Source organism: Scardinius erythrophthalmus (genome assembly GCF_964197995.2).
Source record: "Scardinius erythrophthalmus genome assembly, chromosome: 5".
Lineage (NCBI taxonomy): Eukaryota > Metazoa > Chordata > Actinopteri > Cypriniformes > Leuciscidae > Scardinius > Scardinius erythrophthalmus.
Genome location: NC_138225.1, coordinates 37,760,454 through 37,783,516, shown reverse-complemented (window position 1 = coordinate 37,783,516; position 23,063 = coordinate 37,760,454). Strand labels below are relative to the sequence as shown.

At 39.2% G+C, this 23,063-nt stretch overlaps 1 protein-coding gene across 2 annotated transcripts in view; it reads right to left on the bottom strand.

The window, feature by feature from the left end:
- Positions 1 to 23,063, bottom strand: part of pappab (pregnancy-associated plasma protein A, pappalysin 1b) — a 120,747-nt gene that overhangs the window by 7,296 nt on the left and 90,388 nt on the right. The window contains exons 17-21 of one of the 2 annotated variants that reach the window (XM_081367174.1): positions 21,422 to 21,641; positions 20,900 to 21,047; positions 19,930 to 20,045; positions 15,106 to 15,177; positions 13,540 to 13,638 (exon numbers count right to left, since the gene is read on the bottom strand). In XM_081367174.1, the coding sequence (XP_081223300.1) occupies positions 13,540 to 13,638; positions 15,106 to 15,177; positions 19,930 to 20,045; positions 20,900 to 21,047; positions 21,422 to 21,641 (655 nt within the window). The remainder of the gene's footprint in view (positions 1 to 13,539; positions 13,639 to 15,105; positions 15,178 to 19,929; positions 20,046 to 20,899; positions 21,048 to 21,421; positions 21,642 to 23,063) is intronic. The other variant, XM_081367175.1, reaches the window with a different exon arrangement.

Genomic DNA, 23,063 nt, shown 5'->3' with positions numbered 1-23,063 from the left:
ATTATAATACAACAAAATTTTAATATAATATTATAAAAAAATAGCTTTTACAGTATATTTTCATTGTACTAAAGCCAAAATGAGTAATTAAAATAATATCTGAAAAATATTTATTCATATGTTCTTAAACTTAAATTGTTTAACTATTTTTCTTTTTACACTATTTCTAAAATAGAAATATTAAACAAAAATAAGTATAATAGTATAAAGTCCACAAAAAGAATATAATAGCACACCTCAACAAACTTCACACATCATTTAAAATCAGTGCAGGATGCAGATGTTTAATACTGAAGGTATCAGAGTACAAATTTGTCCAGCTAGAGTTACTATGTTGTTTGCTTCCAAATAAATGACTTCTAAACTGATGTTAGGTGACGCCAATGCAAGCAAACTTACTTTTAATGTTCAGTTCATGCCCCTGAGACTATGACATCTGGATAGTATAAATATCAGCATTTCACGAGAGTCAGACAAACTCTGACATAAGCTTGAAAGAAGTGAGGTTGAGAAGTCTGCAGGAAGCTTTTGACAGTAAGCTGAGCTGTCAGTGCACTTTTACTTCAGCAAACCTTGCAACCGCTGAATGTTCTCACAACATCTGACCTTTTCTGTATTGATGTCATGGGGACGGTAGTAGAGGTACTGTGATTCCTCCAGTAGCCTCAGTAGGAATAAAAGCAGATTTGAGCCATCACCCACACGATGAAAGGAGACTCATTCAAAACTTATTTTTTTGTTTGTTTGGTCACACAAACATGCCAGGTTGTACAACCATGAAGTTCAGTGGTTCTCAACTAATTTTGCTTCAAAATGAAAATTTTAGGCTGAATATTAATAATTTTCTCAAAAATGTCATGTCCCCCAGAATATTTTGTTGTATGAATATCTGAACATGCAATACTGTATATCATAGGATATATTATATATATATATATATATATATATATATATATATATATATATATATATATATATATATATATATATATATATATATATATATATATATATATATGTTCTGGTTTTATGTCTTTTTTCTCAACACTTGAGTGTGGGTAAGTTTCATAAAAAAAAACTTTTTGAGCAAAAAGCTGAGAAAATTGCGTTTTTTGTCAAAGACTACGTCTGGATCGGATTCAGAACTATGATCAAAACATAGATGGAGTAGATCAAGTCCATCAACACCCCCAGAGCTTGCACAGTCCTATAGCTCGTCCTAGGTCAACATTTCATTCAGTAACATTCGGCAGTTTGGATTTATATGCTGTTTAATGTTGATGATCACGTTATTTTACATAATATGCATATGATTACACATGATATCGCTTGTTTCTGCAACCTCTGCACGTGTTTTGATCAAGAGATTCAGTAGTCGTTCAGAAGATGTGTAATAGTGCACCCTACCGCATAACAGTGAAAACACAGAAAGACGGAAAATTCCGTCAGTGCTACCGAAATAGTTTGAGACACAATGAAAACAGAAAATGGCCTTAAAGGGATAGTTCACCCAAAAATAAAAAAATTGTCATCATTTACTCTACTCACTCTCATGTTGTTCCAAACCTTTATGAGTTTCTTTTTTCTGTTGAAAAATAATATATTTGGTAACCAGACAGTTGACAGTAACCATTGACTTCCATAGCATTTTTTTCCTTCTATGGAACTCAATGGGTGCTGTCAACTGTCTGGTTACCAAATATCTTTTTTGGAAGATACTTGAGGAGCAACCTGAGGGTGGGTAAGTAATGACAACATTTTTGGGTGAATTATCCCTTTAAAATCAAACACTGAAATATATTCCTATTCAACTGGATATTGACTTTATAGTTCGAGTGTTTGGTTTATAAATTTCTTCTCTGCACAAAGCAAGCATTTTTAGCAAGTTAATGTAGTCTGCACTTGGGTTTGCGACCCACCAGTTCAGATCCTACAACTGACCTACACTGAAAAAAACAATAAGTCAAAATTACTTAATTTTTCTTTGGCAAGTTTTCTCATGAATACTTTTTAAGTAAATTCCACACACATATTTTTAAAGTAAATTTCACATATGGGATTAAGTACACTCTACTTTAAGTTAAGTGAAAGTAACAAAGCAAATAAGTAATTTTAACTTGGCTACTAAAAGGTTGAGTAATATCTATTTAGTAAGAAGTTTCATTTGCAATACATTTCACTCAAACTATATAACATTGAATTAAACCACACTTTTAAAGTATATGCTTTAGTAAAAGTATATAATGCAAGTAAATAAATAATCAAGTAAGTAAATAATGCAAATGATATTGTGTGAGACAGTGAACGCAGAGACCTCAATGCTTGGTAGACAATACACAATGACGATAACATTTGATGGATCGTTTTTGTGTTTGAATGTGAAGTTATTGAAGTTGAAGTTGAATGAAGTTACTAATCCTAACAACAAAAGCAATGATAAAACAGTATAAATACAGCTGGAAGACAGTGAAAAATCAACCTCATTAATTATTCAAGGCCCAGTACATGATGGGAACACCAGTATCAAAAAAGTTGAGTAATTTTACTTAATTTTATAACGTTGATATTTACGCTTTCATTTCTACACGCTTGAATTGAGTACTTAGCTAGAATTTACTTCGTTTTTTTCATTCTTGCCTGAAATAACTTTTTCATGTAAATTACATAGTTTTTTTCTGTAGTATTTACTTCAGCACAAAATCATTTTTATCAGTGTACAACAATTTTCCCACAATTCCATTTCCATATTGCTCATCTGTGCCCTTTACACAATGTAAGGCAATGTAGTTTCATGCATAGGGTGCAATTTCGCAGTTAAGTTTAGGATTTACGTATATTTGGGCATGCATTAGATCTGCGTTCAACAGAAATCTGGAGAACTTTGGTAGAAAATTGTTTAGCGTCTCCACTAAACACATCAACTGGGAGCAAATTTAGTTCTCCTGTCATGACCTCACCTCTAAAATGGAAGACCTCATCATTACAAGGCACGGATTCAAATCCTGGTCATCCTCAAGTCCAACAAACTAATAGGATGCTTTGTGTCAATGTTGCTTTTCTGTCTGCATGTAGCACGTCAGAGGCCCGGGTTAGTTTTTCCTAATTGCTCTGTGGAGCTTGTGAGGGCAGTTATCCTCTATTGATGATGAATTAGGGAGGAAAAGACATTGGCTGACAACAGCTCTGACAAATACAAGCAATGTATACTAGTTATTGGAACACTGGATTGAAAAACACACAGTCCTTCCAAAAAAACAATGAAAACAGCCCGCCAAAGCCCCCCGAAAATGACACAAGTACACAGAATTCCAGTGGAAGCGCATCAGTAAGCATACCAAATGTTTTTGTTTTCTAAATCCAATGAACCACCAAAAGGTGGAAGGATTTAAAACATCATTACAGTGCTGTCTGTTATGACCTGATATGCCCCAGATCTACAGATCTTCTTTCAGGTCATTGTGCAAGATGATATCTCTGTGGCCTCCACACAAAATAAAACCAAAATACAGGTATATGCCAAAGAAGGAAATAAAAAGTATATTTTTATTAGTATACTAATAGTGTAAAAAGTGTAACTTTAGCACAGAATAGCCTAAACAACGCTTATTGCTTTGAATATACCTTAGCAACTGTAACCATCTGCTATTTTCTCAGACAAGCTTAACTTAGCTCTTTTTCTAATGTACGTTATTATTAAAAATGTGGGGGTTGGTAAGATATGTTAATGTTTTTGAAAGAAGTCTCTTATGCTCACCAAGGCTGCATTTATTTGATAAAAAAATACAGTAAAAACAGGAATATTGTGAAATTTAAATAACTGTTTTAATATTTTTAAAAATGTAATTAATTCCTGTATGGGCCAATCTGAATTTTCAGTAACAATTACCCCAGTATTTAGTGTCACATGATCCTTCAGAAATCATTCTGATATGCAGATTTTCTGCTTAAGAAACATTTCTTATTATGATCAATGTTGAAAAAGTCTCAGGTTATGACTGAAACCCTGGTTCCCTGAAAAGGGAACGAGACGCTGTGGGAACGCCTCTGCGTGATTATGTCTTGAAGCACGTGTGCAATCAGTCCAATGGCGTTGGTAATGTCACAAAGGAAAACTCCTGAAAGCAAAGCTTTAGAATCGACCATACTCCTGGTGGAGTATAGCAATAGGTGAAGGCAGACCGGCTGACTCATAAGCAAGTGAGACAGCCTCGACTACCCATTTACTCATGCTCTGAGTAGATGCTGGGCACCCTTTCCTGGGTGACCCAAAACAGATGAATAATTGGTCTGACTTACGCCACAGGGCAGCTCTGAGGACATAAGCCTTTAAAGCCCTGACTGGGCACAGCATATTAACTTTCTCCTGGTCTGAAGTTTGAAAGGGTGGAGGACAGAAGGCCTGCAGTACAATGGGCCCCGGAATTTTAGTAACATAACCCGGCCTAGGGTGAAGAAAGGCTTTCACCATGCCCGGTTCAAATTCCAGGCACGAAGGGGCTACCGACAGGGCCTGTAGGTCTCCAATTCTCTTAAGAGACAAGATAGCGAGAAGGAAGACCGTCTTTAAGGGTGAGGAACTTTTCTGGAACCTCTTCAATAGGCTCAAAGGGAGCAGCAGCAAGGCCTTCCAACACGATGGCCAGATCCCATGGTGGTGCTCTCTTGCACTGGGCAGGTCTCAGTCTCAACGTACCACAGAGGAAACAAGTAACCAGTGGGTCTCCCCCAAGCGGCAACCTCCCTGTCTCTCTCTTGAAACCAACACGGAAGTGAATTAAACGACAATTCATCAACTGGCCGCTTGAGGCTGGCTGCAAAAGTGAGTCAAATCTGCATCTCCCCCATGTTAAAATGCCCAACTTTACAGCAGAAAAAAACATGTTTACAGCCTGGAGCAAAAAGTGGCTTTGGTCTATACAGCTAATTTTGCCCTTCATGACAACTGTGAAGGGGTGAATTTTTTTATAACTCATCCGTTTAAATTATATTAAGCCTTACATTTCTGCATAATTAAGGGTGTCCACTTTTGAGTGACAGGTGGAGTGGTCATTAGACATCATTAGCTGTTTGTCTGCTGTTTGTTAGCCGTCACGTTACCTCAGCTAATTGTCTGACTGTAAAAATAAATAAATTCGGGGGTGACGCACTACCAAGATGGCGACGGTCGGCCACGCCCACTTTAGGCTTCAAAAACGGTCTTCAGAAACCTACGGGTGACGTCACGGACACTACGTCCATATTTTTTTACAGTCTATGGTCTCCCCCTAAAGATACACAACACAAATGAGTGTGGTAAGCAGCTATGGTCACCACATACACCTTCAAGGTGGAGGGGGATAACCCTGCTGAGAAACGCTGCTACAGGAACTCCAGCACTGTACCAACAGGGCAGTTAAATGGGTCCAGCCGGCGTTCTTCGCACCATAAAGTGAACACTCTCCACTTCAGAGCATACAGTTTCCTTGTGGAGGGAGCTCTGGATTGGAGTATGGTCTCAACAACCTTGGTTAAGAGACCTGATTCTATGAGCTGAGTCCCCTCAGGGCCAGGCCCACAGTTTCTATAACTCCAGATGAGGGTGAAAGATCGTGCCCCCTTCTTGGGACAACAGGTCCCTCCTGACCAGAATCTTGAAAGGAGAGCCATCAAGGAGAGACACAAGGTCCAAGAACCATATTGGGCCAGCCAGAACAGGGCTACTAGCTGAAGACGGGCCCTCTCCAGAACTCCCGGGAGCAGCGTGATTGGGGAAATGCATACAGACGTAGCCTCGGCCTTGGCTGTTCCATCTCTGCTGTTGCCTGCTGCCCTGCTCTGCTCAGCAGCTGTTCCATCCCTGCTGCTGCCTCCTGCCCTGCTCCACCCAGCGGCTGTTCCATCACTGCTGCTGCCTCCTGCCCTGCTCCACCCAGCGGCTGTTCCATTATTGCTGCTGCCTCTTGCCCTGCTCCACCCAGTGGCTGTTCCATCTCTGCTGCTGTCCCCTGCCCTGTTACGCTCAGCGGCTTTTCCATTTCTGCTGCTGCTTCCTGCCCTGCTCCACTCACCGGCTGTTTCATCTCTGCTGCTGCCTCCTGCCCTGCTCCACCCAGCGCCTGTTCCATCTCTGCTGCTGCCTCCTGCCCTACACCATCCAACAGCTCCTCCACTTTTGCTGCTGTCTCCTGCCCTGCTCCACCCAGTGGCTGTTCCACCTCTGCTGCTGTCCCCTGCCCTGCTCCACTCAGCGGCTGTTCCATCTTTGCTGCTGCCTCCTGCCCTGCTCCACCCAGCGCCTGTTCCACCTCTGCTGCTGCCTCCTGCCCTGCTCTATCCAACAGCTGTTCCACTTTTGCTGCTGTCTCCTGCCTTGCTCCACCTAGCGGCTGTTCCTCCTCTGCTGCTGCCTCCTGCCCTGCTCCACTCAGCGGCTGTTCCATCTTTGCTGCTGCCTCCGGCCCTGCTTCACTCAGCAGCTGTTCCATCTCTGCTCCTGCCTCCTGCTTAGCTAAAGTACCCAACAGTGGTTATTTTAGCATGGAGGAGGTGAGGACGAAGCTTAGAAGATTAGGCTTCTAATCCACCGAGGCTTCTGAAGGACTGTGCTGCGGAGTTGACGGTTCCTCTGCACACACTTTTTAACTGGAGTCTCCAGAAGAGTCAGGTGCCGAAGCAGTGGAAGACATCCTGCATTGTGCCAGTGCCTAAGGGTGGGAGACCTTCCGGGGTCAAGGATTACAGACCAGTGGCCTTGACGTCTGTGATTATGAAGACCCTCGAGAGGCTCCTTCTCCGGCTCCTGGGCCCACAACTACAGCAGTTGCACTTGACCCCCTGCAGTTTGCCTATCGAGCAAACATGGGAGTGGAGGATGCTGTCCTCTACTTGCTTCATCGAGCCCTCTCTTTTCTTGATGGGACAGGGGGCTATGTGCGGCTGATGTTCTTTGATTTCTCGAGTGCATTCAATACCATCCAGCCTCAGATCTTGAGAGGCAAACTCGAGAACCTGTGCATGGAGCCTGCTCTCATCGAGTGGATCATCAGTTATCTGACAGAGCGGCCACAGTACATCAGACTGGGGAATACGGTCTCAGACACTGTGATAACAAGTATTGGGGCCCCTCAGGGAACTGTACTATCCCCTTTCCTCTTCTCCCTATACACATCAGACTTTTCGTACAGAACATCATCATGCCACATACAAAAATATTCTGATGATACAGTGGTGGCGGCTTGTGTGAGGGGAAGAGACGAGGAGGAGTACAGGAGGGTCATCTCAGAGTTTGCGACCTGGAACAGGTGCAATGGTCTCATTCTTAATACATCAAAAACCAAGGAGATGATAGTGGACTTTGGGAGGCGTAAGTCACATCATTTACCTGTGGTAATTGAGGGGGAGGACATTGAGGTGGTCCAGACGTACAAATATCTGGGAGTCCACCTTAACCATAAACTGGACTGGTCAGTACATGCAAATGCAGCATACAGGAAAGGTCAGAGCAGACTCTTTTTTTCTCAGGAAGCTAAAATCCTTCCAAGTCTGTAATGAGATGCTGTATCTTTTCTATCAGTCGGTTGTGGCCAGTGCTGTGTTCTTTGCAGTGGTGTGCTGGGGCAGTTGTATGACAGCCAGGGAGGGGAACCGACTTGACAAACTGGTCAGGAAGTGTGTGTCAGTGTTGGGGAGGAGGGTGGACTCCGTAGGAGATTTGGTGGAGGAAAGAATGAGGAGCATGATGAAATCCATCCTCAGAAATAGGAGCCACCCACTGCATGACACTGTGGTTGCCCAGCAAAGCAGCCGCAGTGACCGATTCCTCTCCATGAGTTGTAGGACTGAGAGGTTTAGGAGGTCATTTGTTCCGGCCGCCATAAGACTGCATAATGGATCTGTTTGAAGTGTATTAATTATTTACTACTAATGATAGTAGTTTGTTCTGTGACTAATTGTTATCATCTGTGTTTTTATGAGTGTATTGTAGTGAGAATGCTTGTTAGTTAGCCAACACACACTTTATGCTGCTGGACATCTGAATTTCCCCTGTGGGGATGAATTAAGGCATCTATCTATCTATCTATCTATCTATCTATCTATCTATCTATCTATCTATCTATCTATCTATCTATCTATCTATCTATCTATCTATCTATCTATCTATCTATCTATCTATCTATCTATCTATCTATCTATCTATCTATCTATCTATCTATCTATCTATCTATAGTGAGTTAGACCATCAGGGATCTGTGCTTGATCCCTTTTTCAAGCCACCGTTCAAGTTACTACACAGTATGCATTACTAAAGCTCATCCCTATGAATGGTCTGCAGCGAGGGACCTGAAGGATGTGTACTTCAGATATCCACTCCTCCGTAAACACGGGTCATCCTGTTTCTTGCGTTGAGGGGTCGAAGTCTCAGTACAAGTCCCTCCCTTCGAGTGCTACATAGCCAGTTGGGTCTTCAGGTCAACTGGAGAAGAGTGACTCGTCTATGGACTGAGGAGATTTTTTCCAGTACAGAGGTTGACTTGGTTTACACGTTTCTCAAATGGAATGTGTCCGGTCTGTGCTTAGAGGTGAGAAAGGGTCCCACTGAATAAACTTCAGAGGCTCCTGGGGCATATGTGAGACGCAGCCACATATAAAAGGTTTCCTCCATAAGTCCCTAGGTGGCCGTGGCAGAGCAGCACGCTCCGTGTATTAACAACACCTGGTATGCTGCCAAACTCTAAGCAGTTTCGGAAACCAGCAGAAGGGAAGGCAGTTTCCATGCAGAGGTTGGCCCACTAAAAGATTAGTGTTGCCATCATCTTGGTGAAATTCCCAAGGTGCACCGTGCCCACCTGGGTAGTGAGCTCCTCCAAAAAGAGAGTGTAGCTCCTTCCTGGGCGTTGACATGAGTGCCTCGCTAAAAGATTAAGAGCTGTGGGCTGGGCGACACCAGCACATTCGCTAAGAAATTAGCCAATGTGTCGAGCCGGTTGCTTCCGTGGGCTCCCTTCACACGAAGCCAGCTTCACCTTAGCCTTAGCCTTACACTTAGTATGTAGTGTCGGCTTGCTGCGCCATTCCCCTCCTTTGGACTGGATAAGTGTGCCTTTTTGCTCCAGTTGTGTTCCCTCTTCGAACCCTATTGAGTTCCTCCTCACCCCGTCGGTGTTGGACGTGGCGGAGCGTCCGATGCTAGACCTATCACTTGTATGCTTGTGTAACTTGTGTTAGGTGGGGCCCATATGTTGTGATCCCATATGTGTATTTTTCCATGGTTTTGACTTCCTGCGGCGAGCCTGTGTCTTTCCTTGGCAGAGCCTGCTCTGCCGTCACTGACCTGTTGCGCTCCCAACTGTTTTAGGGTGGAGCCACTTCAGTGACATACCATATGTTGTACTGCCCGCTAAGTTCGTTCAGTCCATATGTGTATTTTCCACGTTACCTCCTTCGGGCAGGATGTGGCTTCCGCAGCGTATGCCTTCCAACGAAAGGTACGCTTTCCCAGTGGACCTCTGGAACAGCAGTGACTTCCTGGCCTAAGCCCTGTCCTATTCCAATTGGGAAGACCAGGAGGCTTGTCTAGGCACTGAAAGGTGGCAGCACTAGTGGCGTCTTAGTAGGGATCCCATTCAGTCGACACGTCGACTACGTCGAATGAAAAACAACTGGTGCGTGCATCCACTTCTGTATTTATACCTGCACCGCGGGGTGTGTGATGCGATTCACACACACCAATGTCCATTGGCTCGTTTTTTACAATACTCGAAGATGACAGGCTCCCTAGCGTGATCCCAATCAGTCGACAAGTCGACTACGTCTCCGTTCCCTCTTTCAGGGAACGAGGGTTACATATGTAACCGAGACGTTCATGCTAATTCAAATATGTGTCACCTTTATTGCCAAATGAACACGGAGAATATCTGTATGAACTCTTACTTTTGCTCCAAGGGAAATTAATGTTATTAACGTCTTTCCTTTTATGTATTGATCGAGATCATTGAAGTTGTAAGCCCGTCTGATTGGTCCAATGGAGGTCTCCAATAATACGGGGAAGGTATCTCTGCGCGTTACTGTCTTTCCTTTCACGCAATACAACAAGATTAAATGTAATATGTATCTGGGTATATAAGGAAAAGGTGCAGAAAGTTCGAGGAGTCTATAGGTTGACTGCCCACACAAACGCTGTGTGTAATTTTCGTTGCCAGGTAATAATTTCTATAAATTATTCCATTTCTGAATTGTTGTTATGTTATGATTAACTGATGATTTTATTCTTGCGAATTGGACTTTGAATTATTGCTTCATTACCTGGTCAATAAATTGTAAACGTTTGATTTTATTCTGAACGACTCTGAGATTTGTTTTTTTCCCAAATAAGATTAAGGGATTCGTATATTGCCGCAAGTTGCGTCAGAGGTTAACGACGGTTAACAACTGATATCAGGGAGTTTTGCTGGCGACTTGGGTGGGTGGATGTGTTCCGATGTCTTCTTTTATAATTTAATGTTACTTTAGAAAGTGTTAATAGTAATTAGTTCACAGTACCATAGTGAAGGTATTGTAGAAACGTTAGGAACAGTTCTGTGTACTTACAGTAATAACTTTTGAATGAGTCTTTTCTCTTTTCAGTTGACTGTGAGAAGTATTTGTCTCAGTTATGATTTTCAATCGCTATATCATGTTACTTGCATAGTTTCTAGTTTCTTTAAAAAAAATAAAAATACAGGTAAAAATGCTTTTCAATGTCACATTTCATTTATGCTCACATAAGAAAAATATCCAATCATGACGCTCCATAAAAATTATGATTCTACAATCGATGGTATCTCAGTGAAAGAGACTGTAAGGTATCTGGGTATTTATTTAACAAAAGTTTTTTCAGCTAGACAACAGTTTAGTTTTTCTGGTATAGGATCAAAAAACAAAAACAAAGCATCGTTAACCTTTGGCTTCAAAGAGACCTATCCCTTTATGGGAGGGTTATTTTGTCCAAAGCAGAAGGGTTATCTTGTTTTGTATATCCTTCTCTTTCTCTTTTTGTTAATGACTCTACTGCTAAAGGAATTAACAAAAAAATGTCTAGACTTCATATGGAAAAACACACTTCATAAACTCAAAAAATAAGAAAAAACAGTCCTTTCAAATAGACAGAAAGAAGGTGGACTTAAAGTGTTCGACTTTAGACTGTCTCATATCTTCACAAAAATAGGTGGCCATCCCTTTATACTAAAATGTAATTACTTGCCTAATAGATTGCCTAAATGTCATCAGCAGGCTCTTCTTGCCTGGAAGTTACTTTATGTTACACAATCTTTCACCACATAAAACCATTCAATGGAAAACAACTCAGATATAATAATTACAAATAAATCAATTTTTCTCTCTACATGGTTTAACAGGAATATAACAGGAATTCTTAAAATGTTTGATACAGCTGGTAAAATGTTGTCTTATGAAAATTGAATGTTTGTTCATAATTTCCCCTTACACTTTAAAGAATATAATGCAGTGCTCAAAGCAGTTCTTTCTAGTCTAAGTAAATTTGTAAAATATCATTTAATTTTAGTAAGAGTGACACCAAAGAACCTGATTTTATCTTAGATGGAATAGGTAAATTTAACAAAAAAAATTACTAATCAGCATATTCAACAAATTCTTCAGAATAAAAAATACACTGTTCCTAAAATCAAATTTTACTGGGCATCTCTTATTGAGTTTATAGACTGGAAAGAAGCCTGGTTGCTACCTCATAAGTATTGCATTCCCGATAAGATGATTTTTTTTATATATATTATCTTAGATAAAATATATCCTGTGAATGATACTTGTGGCAAAATATATGGATGTTGACCATTCTTGCTCCTTTTGTGGGAATAAGGATGAAACACTGATCCATTACATTTTTCTATGTGAAAAGATTTCATATAGGTAAGCACCTTGATTCTTCCAGATTCTTTCAATTAAAAGATATAATCTGTTACTATAAAGTTACAACTAATACTCCAATGAATTATGTTGTTCACATTGTTAATTTTTTATTTTGTTTGGAATTTTTGGAAGAGCAAAAACTCTCGCAGTCTACTTTTTCACATTTTTTAACTGAAATACATTTTTTTTTTATCTCTTAGGTTGTTTAAAATGAGAAAAGTGACAGATCCTTGAAATATTCTAATAATTTTTGGTTATACCACTGATGCATAATGTTTTTTTTTTTTTGAAACTTTACATGAAAATACAATAATAATAATAATAACAATAATAATAATAATAAAAGAAAAATATCCAATCAATTTGTACCATTTCATAAATACATTTTACTGAAAATCAAGCTATTAACAAATCTCCGAAAAGCGGAGTTAGTTAGTTGTCTGAGTTAGTGACAGTAGCCAAGAGAGGTGGAGCTTAGTGCAGGGTCATCTGGATGGATGTGATAGCCATCAGATAATGAAAGAATTTACATTATCCCCCCCTAAAACTCTTTAAAATGACATGACAAAGATGAAAATTATGCATTTATTGGCTCGTTAAATAAAAAAATTATACTGGGTAGAAGCACTTACCCTGTGGAGGAGCAATTTAGTCAATTATTTGCTTTTGGCAGCTACCTTTCAGAGTTCATACAAGAATATTGAAAACTTTTCTTTTGTTCTCAACTTACAAAGAAGATGAAACTCCGTTTTTATAGCCCCTTATTAACACAATTCAGGATTGACAATGTATTGGTCAGCAGCTCAGTCTACAAGATGAGGATGAGCAGTTTGTTTTATTATTTGCTTGGGTAATCCTCTGGCGTGACAAAGCAAACGGCCCCCTGAATTTATATGTTTCTATATGATTTACAGCTGTATTTAAATGTCAAGAGTCCAGTTCCAACTGCCGTTTCTAGACCTTTCACAACAAGTTGTGTATTCTGCCGGGAAATGCGTCATCACGCTTGCCAAATTTTTTTTTTTTTTTTGGCACTGTGCGTGGGTACAGCGATCCAGAGTTCGCTGTTGTAACTTTGGAGAAGTTACTTCATTCTTTGTTTGTCAAAAGAGAAGTTCACTTTCTCTGGCAGCCAGGAAAACTTGCTCAAGGAAAAAGCAAGGGAGGATCAAGTGAAAGAGGATGACAAGTTCATTGGAAAAAGAACAGTACACAAGCATGCAGAAAAAGTCTTTCTAGGGCTATTTACCACCCTTGAGATTAAACTTACAAATCTTTGTCTTTGTTGGAAAGTGAGGTGAACGTCCATATGGAAATGCTATATACAACCGTTTGTTGCCATGGCTTTGGAAAAACACCCAAACATATATGTGCATGCTTCACGTGTCTACAATGCATTGTGGATAGGGTTCACAGAGTTTCCCGCACTTGTGTGGGTGTCCTTAAAATTTTCCCTCCAAGGAGATAATTATTACAACGCAAGCCATATTTGCCCTGTCTGAATATGTAACAATGCATATTACACACTTTACAACTTTTTACTTATTTATGTACTACAGTAGTTCTTAAAGCACAAACAAGGTATTTAACTAATTACAGTAAATGTCTAATGTCTAAGAATAATAATAAAAAACATACCTTTTTGGTTTTAACAGTAGAATGACAGCAGTCTCCACCATCGTAGTTGCAAAACGCTCGGTTGTTGATGGCATCGCAGTAATTATCACCAATGAACGGCTGGTGGAAAACAGATAAAAACTGCTTAATAACATGAATTAACTAAATATATAAACACCAATAACATCAGTGATGAACATAATGTTATATAAATAAACTCTTCAATTGGTATGCCACAAATAATTATCTGTTCCACCCCCCCATCAATAAAATTAACTTTAAAGAAAGAAAGAAAGAAAGAAAGAAAGAAAGAAAGAAAGAAAGAAAGAAAGAAAGAAAGAAAGAAAGAAAGAAAGAAAGAAAGAAAGAAAGAAAGAAAGAAAGAAAGAAAAAGACAGTCATTCACACTTGCATACATCCACAACTGTGTAAAAATAGACACACAGACTTGAGTCTGTTGCAATTATGTTGCCCTGGAAAAATTGAGTTAGTATTCCCGTGCTTGTGGATGGTGGAGGCCACTTTTAATGGGGAAACTGAAGCCCTATTAAACTTATATGTGTCTCCCTTGGGAGTTACTACACATTTCCATCTTGACAGGCACAAAAGGTTGCCCAACACACCTGTGACCTTTTCCAGTTTGGAATCATCTCTCTGGCCCAACCCAAAAGCTTTCAGGGGGCTGCTAATTAACACCCATTGAAACTGGGTCAGGATGAGTTGGGTTCAAAAGTCTGCAGCTCTGACCCGAATAAAAAATGGACTGGTCATATCACTGCGACATTAGAGCAAGACTTGTTATAAATGAGAGTGAGGTGCAGATTAATCGCACATCTTCATACTGAGCTGGAGAACACTTTCAGAGTAGCAGTGCAGTCTTTGGCAAGTAAAGTCAAACAAATATGTAGAAATTTCGGTTCACTCTTTTCAATGGCAAATTATTTTCAATAGCTCTTTCAGCAAGAAGACAAAGTAGCTGTTTTTTTTTTTTTTTCCTCACTCAGTGATTTGAGGAAGTTGGGAAAATGATACCCTCTAAATGAGGTTTCCAGGTTCTTCTAAAATGCAAAACGAAAACAAATTGCCCTCAAAAACAAAGGTGGTAACAAATCCCTCTTGTCTGTTTTTGTTGGCCCTGTTAAACCTGACTCAGATTAGACTAGACTGGCCCAGAGAGAAAAGGAGAGGAAGACACTATAAGCACAGCATGTTTATGTATGTATTAGACTTCAAAGAGCGTGAGAAGATGGCAGAAACAACTGTTCAAGGCCAGGCTCCAGAGAACAGACCTCCGTGACTGTATAGAGCTTAAAGCTGTGGCTGGGAGATTACCTTGAAATAACTAACATGGGCATAATGTTGTTGTCATGCAAACTTACAACAGAGTTCAGCTATGGCGAACAGACAATTAATTTAATAATTAAAATAAATAAATTAAAAACAAATACATATAGTAACAAATAGAAACATACTAATTAAATGATAATAAATACAAATATTGAAAATAAACAATAATATTAAATAACATCTTAATAAAATTAAATAATAATAAAAAAACTATGTAGAAAAAAGTGAGGTAGGTCTTACCTCGCATCCCTTTATGCAATGGAGAGCCTCTGGGTTAGGGTACCACTTGAGTCCCATGGTGCATACAATGTTCTGTAGAAGAGAAAATGACGGAATAACAAAGTTAACAAAGTTCAACCGTTTCAGATCCATTAGTTACATTAGAGTGAATTAACTAAACAAAAAGCACCCAATGTGGAGATAATATTTTACAACAAGATGGCAAGAGCTAGATGGCAGCCTAAAGAACAACAAATAAACTAGACTAATTATCTGTGAGTGATTTTCTTTGTCCTTTGTTCTTTGATTAACAGTAATAAACCAGATGGCAGCAGACTTATTAGGCTGCTGTCACCTTAAGACCTCATGCACGGATCCAATATGCTGTTACACAGTTTTCTTTCTCAACTGTTTACATTCACTTAAGACATAACCAATTGTGTTTACAGCACAGAAAACAGTGTGCAAGTGCCGAATGGAGTTCTCTTTGCGTATTCTTGCACTTTAATGGTTTAAAACCACATTAAAATGCACACACAGGCATCGATAAGCAGAATCAAAATTTTTATTTTAGAACAAGTATACGATTCCTGACCTTAAGTATCCGATTCCAGAATGAGTTACTTGCATGTCAGACCTCCATGTCTCCAAATCTCTACATTTTAATGTACATCTATTGGATTTTATCTAATGTACAAGTTTTTGGAAAGAAAAGTAACAGCACAGCTTCCTTTAAAAAGCCTCATGTTTTGAGGTATCACGGATGTCTATAGCATGTTCAGGATGAGTTACGCGCTAAGGATCAGTACACCAGGGGTCAGGGGTTTGTTCAAATCCTTAGCAAGAATCAATAATAAGCCTTCAGGCTGGCAAGGATTTCAGTTTGAATGTGGAGAACCTTTGCTCTGTTTGTTGACAGATTTCTTTGCCTAACACACAGAACACAAACAAATAAAATCCTCTATGAGCCCAGTGTTCCGGTGGTGATGCTTAAATCAGCTCGGAATCAATGAAAGAGCTCGGCTTGAAGGATTACAGTCTTAAGAGTTTGGCTAAGTAGGGGACTCATTAAACTCCATGAGTGCTACCCAGCTCCCACTCCTGCTGAGGAGAGCAAAAGGGAGGCGGCGGACCCCGGCAGCTCAGCCTCCTGGGTCAGCACAGGTAGAGAGGATGTTTGGAGAGGTGAAATGACGTGGTCTGGGGGAACTCCAGATGCAATGAGGAATGGAAAGGGTGAGCGTAAACAGAACATTTCCAAGAAAGCAAGCGTTCGCCCTGCTGGCCAACTGTGGCCATCCACACACACACATACACACGCTTAGTATTCAGTGTCACACCAAAGACCCAAGCAGCATGTTTACTCAAGGCTTAATTTAAACCGTCTGCTCATGAACTTGTGCTTGTTTTTATAGTTTCTCCACAGGCCCAAGCTACATGAGTGCTACCTGCCTTTTATTAAATAGACTTTGTATCAGAGACTGCTTTGAATTTTTTCAGGCCTTTCATATTTTCTGTTCTATATGGTCAATGCAATATTTCCTGATGGCTCTCAAGCTTGCACCCCAATATACATAAAGTGAAATCGAAGAGCAAACCTCATTGGTGTGACCTCATTTCAAACAAAATCTGGCCAAATCGTAGTTCGTTTGGAGTTCAAACCTCTTGCCAAAGTGACATTACCAGAAAAGTTTGCTTCGGCTGGTAAACACCTTTGAAGCACCATTGGTCTGTGGCAGTTACGCTATAGGTAGGTGTGTTCTGAGGCTCCACCTTCTTTGACGTGGAAAACTTCTCCGGTTCATTTTTTCTGTTCAGTCCGTCAAGGTCAGACGCAAATAAAAACATTAACACACTGGAATGCTGACATGTTTAATTCTGTAAAGTTGCTTGCATTAAAGCAACCTATTGTATAAAGTGCTAAATAAATAAACGTGACAACTTGACTGGAGTGGCAAATTGCAGAGCTCCATGATCAGGTACTTTCTTAACTGTTGTTTTCCCAATACTGTAATTTCTGTTGTGTGGTTATTTTTGTTATTAAGAAGAAAGCAGCACATATTAACATATTCATTTCTAAATGCATATTATATTATATTATATTATATTATATTATATTATATTATATTATATTATATTATATTATATTATATTATATTATATTATATTATATTATATTAAATGCATATTTATTCATACAGCTGCTGAGGTTATTCAAACTTATTTTTATGCCTAAGTGAAGAATGAAAAAGAACTTTGCCATGAGTATATCGGTGCCGTTAGGAGGACGAGATGTGTACATACATCAGGATTTTATTCCAAGTCTCATAAAAAAAAATATTCAAATTGATGGAAATAAACTGCTCAGGTTCGATCTCCATCAAATTCCATGAATAAACTCAGAAGACCTTGTCGGGTCAATCCCCCTGCAAGGCTGATTTATCCTCAAGAAAACCTATAATGTGGAGGATTAGGCCTGGAGGAAGCTATAGCAGCGCTCTCGGATGTGAGCGGTAAATTTGTTTGTGCTTCCTAAAGCTCCACTACAGCTTAAACAATCAAGTAAAGAACCACATGGCACAGACCACATCGAAAAAGAATGAAAAGCATGACCACAGCAAAGAACGTCCACTATAGTACAAAGGAGGAAATGCAAATATGGAATGAATAATCCAGACAACCTCATAACCACTGGCGGGCATGACGTCACCCAAAAATGTCATTCAGTAGTCCATATATAAATGAATGACATAGTAAACGCGGAAATGGATATTCCTTGAGACCTGTCTGGCCTCTGTGACCCTAGCCGCAGCTATTGATATACTGTCGTATGAAATCACTAGTTTCCACAAAGATATAGAAAAATAAGCCACACTTTTGACTCTTTCCAAGAGTTTCAACGAGTCGCAAGCTGTTTTGTGGTCGCCGTCTGTCAGTAGGACACAAAGCAAAGACCTTACTGTTGAGATAAAATCACTTCTTTCTCATTGTACAGACTCGGAGGACTGTGAGAGCAAGTGTTGGTGAAAGAAAAGACCCATTCAAATGTTACAACCCACGGCCATCTGGAATATGACAATGGTTTTAACAGTCACCATGTCGTAAAGGTTAAGCATTTTTTGGTCACCACTGACCACAGTTTAAGGTGTGGAGAATAATATTTGGTTTGCCTGTTCATCATACTCATTGTTTACTCAGGTCTAGTCTGCAGTGCTCTCAGGAAATCAGTAAAGGAAATATGCATTATAACTGTCTAAAACTTTTGTTTGTCTCTACTACATATTTTGTGACAAAAGCTTCCTGAGGGGAAGTGCCGGAGTATTAGTGATGTCCAAACACATTAATGCAGTCACATGGTCATGCTGTTATTGTACAGACAGGATATTTGTTTGTGAATTTGACAATTTTTTGCTTTGGAGCAGAATCTCCATCTTTCATTTCTTCCTCCTTCCTCCAGTCATGCTGTGTTCAAGAAATCAGGTTATGTGGGTCAGGTAACAGAAATCAGGTAACATGCAACCTTCGGTTACAAAACCTGAGGAAACTTTTATATTATTATATTCTAATTGTTTGACTTCCTAAAACACCAGTGTGAATGTAATGTAGACTGAGATACAACTAAAAAGAGGGTTGAGTCCCTTTAAGGTTCAGGTACGCCTGTTGCAATTCATCATAATAAATAATAGATCACTATTATAGCATAAAGCACTGTTTATTTTATTTTACTATCATTTTATTTTATTTCATAAAATGTGGATCTGCATTGAAAAGGGCCCTTTTCTTTGCAGTGGGACATTTTCTGTATAATGATTTGCTATGATAAAAATACATATGCAATAAAAACAAATGTGGAAGGAAAATGGCTAAAAAGCTATTATCATATTGCAAAGAATTAATATTATTGCAAATAATTAATCTTTTAGTTAGATTAATCTTTCGTTTTTATATATTATTTATATATTTAGAATCAAACAAACAATATAATTAATGTTCACTGTAATAAAAATAGTTATTAAAGATTAAAAGATTAAAAAATATTATTGCACAACCACCCAGTAGGTGGCAATATGCACTAAGAATGTAAATCACCATTAAACCAAAGAAGAAGAAAGAATAAATATGGTGATTTCTGGATATGGCATATGTTTTGTGTGTTCACTGTGAACACTGTGAGTTGACTGAACTTAACTCCCGGCCATGTTTTTGGAACCGATAACCAATAAAGTAAGAAAGATTTGGGTTAATCAACTGAGAGCTCAGGGTTTATATTATAAGTTAGACCTGCTTTCTGGAATACCCCCTTGCATTCTGAGGCACAGGGAAAAGGGCAAATGTCACCACTTTAAATGAGCATATGTGTGTGGTCCAGTCTATTTCAGTTAGGTAAACATAATGATGAATTGGATTTTATAACAGCATGGAGCAATTTATCATCCCCATTTTTGTTGTTAATGATCAATCTGAGCATTAATCTCAAAGTTTTAAGTAACAACTGCCAACTACGCTGGTATGCTTACATATTAAGGTGTTTATTTTGACTACTTTTAGTGTTAGTTACAACCCTGCACTGACCTTTCGCACAGCGGATTATTTCTGAGAAGTTACGTTATAATCGTGTGTTAAACCGCACTGCATGGTATTCTATAATGTTACTGAATTACAGACATGTTTGAAGCTTCAGCTTCTATTATGACCAGGTCTCAAACATTTACCAATCATATTCAGTGTAACATTAATCAAAAATATGGCAAAGTTTGAAATCTGAGATAAAACTAAGAAGAAAAAACATTTATAATAGTTAAGTAAAGTGAGCCCACCCAAATCTTACAACGTCTGTGCTCTCACCTTAACTTTGGGTGGGTTCCACCAGTGGTCTTTCATCACAGCTGCAACGCTCATGTTGCTGGGCAAGAGGACCACACGGTTAATTTCAGCACTGCAGGTCACCTCACACTCCTTTCCTGATGGGCATCACAAAGATGTGTTATTTATCAAAACAAACCTTCAAATTCTGCAAATGTCTATCCCATTTTATTCAGGTACACCACCCTTTTAAGTTTGGGGTCTTGAAAAATACAGTATATTATAAATATTACAATTTAAAATAACTGTCTTCCAATTTAATATATTTTAAAATATAGTTTATTTCTGTGATGGCAACGCTGAATTTTCAGCAGCCATTACTCATGTCTTCAGTGTCACATGATCCTTCAGAAATCATTCTAATAGGCTGAATTGTTGTTCAAGAAACATTTCTTATTGTTATTGATACTGAAAACAGATGTGCTGCTTAATATGGGGAAACCGTGAAACATTTTACATACAGAGATGCACAGAAATCTTTTGTAACATTATAAATGTCTTTACTGTCACTTTTGATCATTTTAATGCACCCTTGCTGAATAAAAGTATTACTTTCACAATTTTTTTTTCTGACCCTAAACTTTTAGCTAGCTACAAATATGTGGACATAACTTGCTCAGATTCTCTACAAATCCAAGACAGTAGCTGACTTGAATGATGAAATTGACTATATGAGAATGCAGTTTATGTTAATGGTTACATAATTATGCCCCAAAAAGTCTATTTTACATTGAATACATATTTAGTCAAAGCTAAGTTATTACAAAATCAGCTCTCCTAGACTATGTGAAAGACGGGTTTAACTAAACCATTTTCTGATTCAGAGACAAGAGAATGTGAAAATACATATGAAATCAATCAGTGGCCCTTGTGGCAATTTTGAGAATGCAGTTCATACGTGTGTGCAATGTTTGTTTTGGGCCTAAGAAGTGAAAAGCAGAAAGGCAGAGACCTATGGCGTGTCCATCCTTGCAGCTGAGAACGATATTTGGGCTGAGATTCTGCGGGAGGGAACACTGGCCTGTCAGGTTGGGGCAGAAACTGAAAGAGCCGGTCCAATTCCCATCCTTTCTGCATCGGATTACATTGGTGGAAAGACCCTGTAGCAAAGACCAACATTTCTATTAATCATCATAAAGGAAGCTCACTAACCATCACAACAAACATATGTGGTTTCATGAAAGGGTGAAGGCCAAGGATAGGCATGACCTTACGGTTTTGTTTGTCCAAGTATTAGAAGCTGTGAAACTGACGAATGAAACAAAGCAAATGTAAGATCTGTCAGTTAGTCTACCAGTCATGCTGCTGATGAACAGCCAGAGGGACGACACAGAAATATTGCAATGCTTAAAAGTGATTGATAGGGTGCGCATGATGAATGGAAAGTGCCGCAGACAGTAATGGGAGGTGATGGACTGAGACGTCGACGGAAGAGAAGAGAAAACGAGGAGAAGAGAGAGAGAGCACGACAGACCTGCTTGCAGCGGCTGTGCTGTCTCACCGTGTGGTTAGCCCTGTTGCAGTCGATCCAGCAGTCGCTGTTGAACTGAAAGCCGTTTGTGCACTTGTAGGTACCGTGGAAAATGGGAGGAGGTGGCTCACATGTGACTGCCACACACTCACCCGACTGCCAGGTTCCATCCTCCGTACACTGCCGCTTAAATGCACGTCTGTGGTAAGTCACAGGCACTGACCTGCGACACATTCATTAACACAAAGATGCATAGATTCAGCAGAATTCTGCGCCATATATTTTGAAAGTGTTTTAGCTGGAATACACTACAAGACTTTTGCCCAGATTTTTGCCACCATTAGCAGTCTGGAGGAGTCAGCGCTAGTTGCGGAAAGTCATAGCCAGTCTGTAGGTGAGGGGCACATGTTTCTGCAAGAGTTTGTTGTGTTCGGAAGACTTGAAAGTCTGGTAGTGTGTGACAGTGTTATATTAGGATCACTGAGATACTATTAGAGTTTTTTATTATTATTTTGAATTTGTTTTTATTTTTATATCTTCTGTTTTCATGTTAATTTTAGTAGTATGTTTTTGAGATTTGTATTAGTTTATGTTTCTTTTAAATGTGCCCAGTTTTTCTCTGTTAAGTCAAGTCACCAGGTCACCTTCATATAGCGCTTTTAAAAATATGAATTGTGCTACTGTGATGTCCTAACTGAACTAAGGTCCAATCTTAACTTAATCTAAGCCCTGTCTGTGAAACCAAGCCCTAGTGTTTTAAAATCTTCAGATTTTAAAAGTCGTAGTGCAGGGTTCCTCAAATCTTGCCCTGGAAGGCCAGTGCACTGCAGAGTTTAGCTCCAACCCTGATCAAACTCACCTAGGTAAGCTAATCAAGTTCTTCAGGGTCACTAGAAAATTGCAGGTAGGTGAGTTAGATCAGGGTTTGAGTTAAACTCTGCAGGGCAGTGGCCCTCCAAGACTGGATTTGAGAAACCCTGTTGTAGCGTATTCCAGCCATAAAACAGCTTTTATTAATTGACTGTTCTCAGAATGAAAGGTTCATGGACCACCCACAGGCTGTTCATTGACCGTCTGATGAATACTGCACATAACATTTAGACAAGAAAAATTACACACATGACAAGCTCAAATCTGATTGGCTGCCTTTCTACTAGTGGAAGACACGGTCCACAGGATTTGATCAGTCTGTCCAGGAATATAGTTGCTATCCATCCATCCATCCATCCATCCATCCATCCATCCATCCATCCATCCATCCATCCATCCATCCATCCATCCATCCATTCATTCATTCATTCATTCATTCATTCATTCATTCATTCATTCATTCATTCATTCATTCATCTTCCAAACATCTTATCCTATTTAGTGTCGCAGGTCATAAATATCCAAAGTAAAATTTAATGACTGTATGTTGCACTCTTTTCTGAATTAAATATTTGGTATTTATTACTTTTGAACGGACAGAAATTCTCATCATAAAGTCACTCATTTTTCTGAGTAAAATGGCATGTAAAAACCAAACTAACTATGGTTGGTTTCTTTACACGTTGATAACACACTCGCTTCCTGTCTAAATGGGTTGTTTTTGTCCAGAATAATCTTAATTTGACATTTAAAGTGGACCAGATTTATGACTATA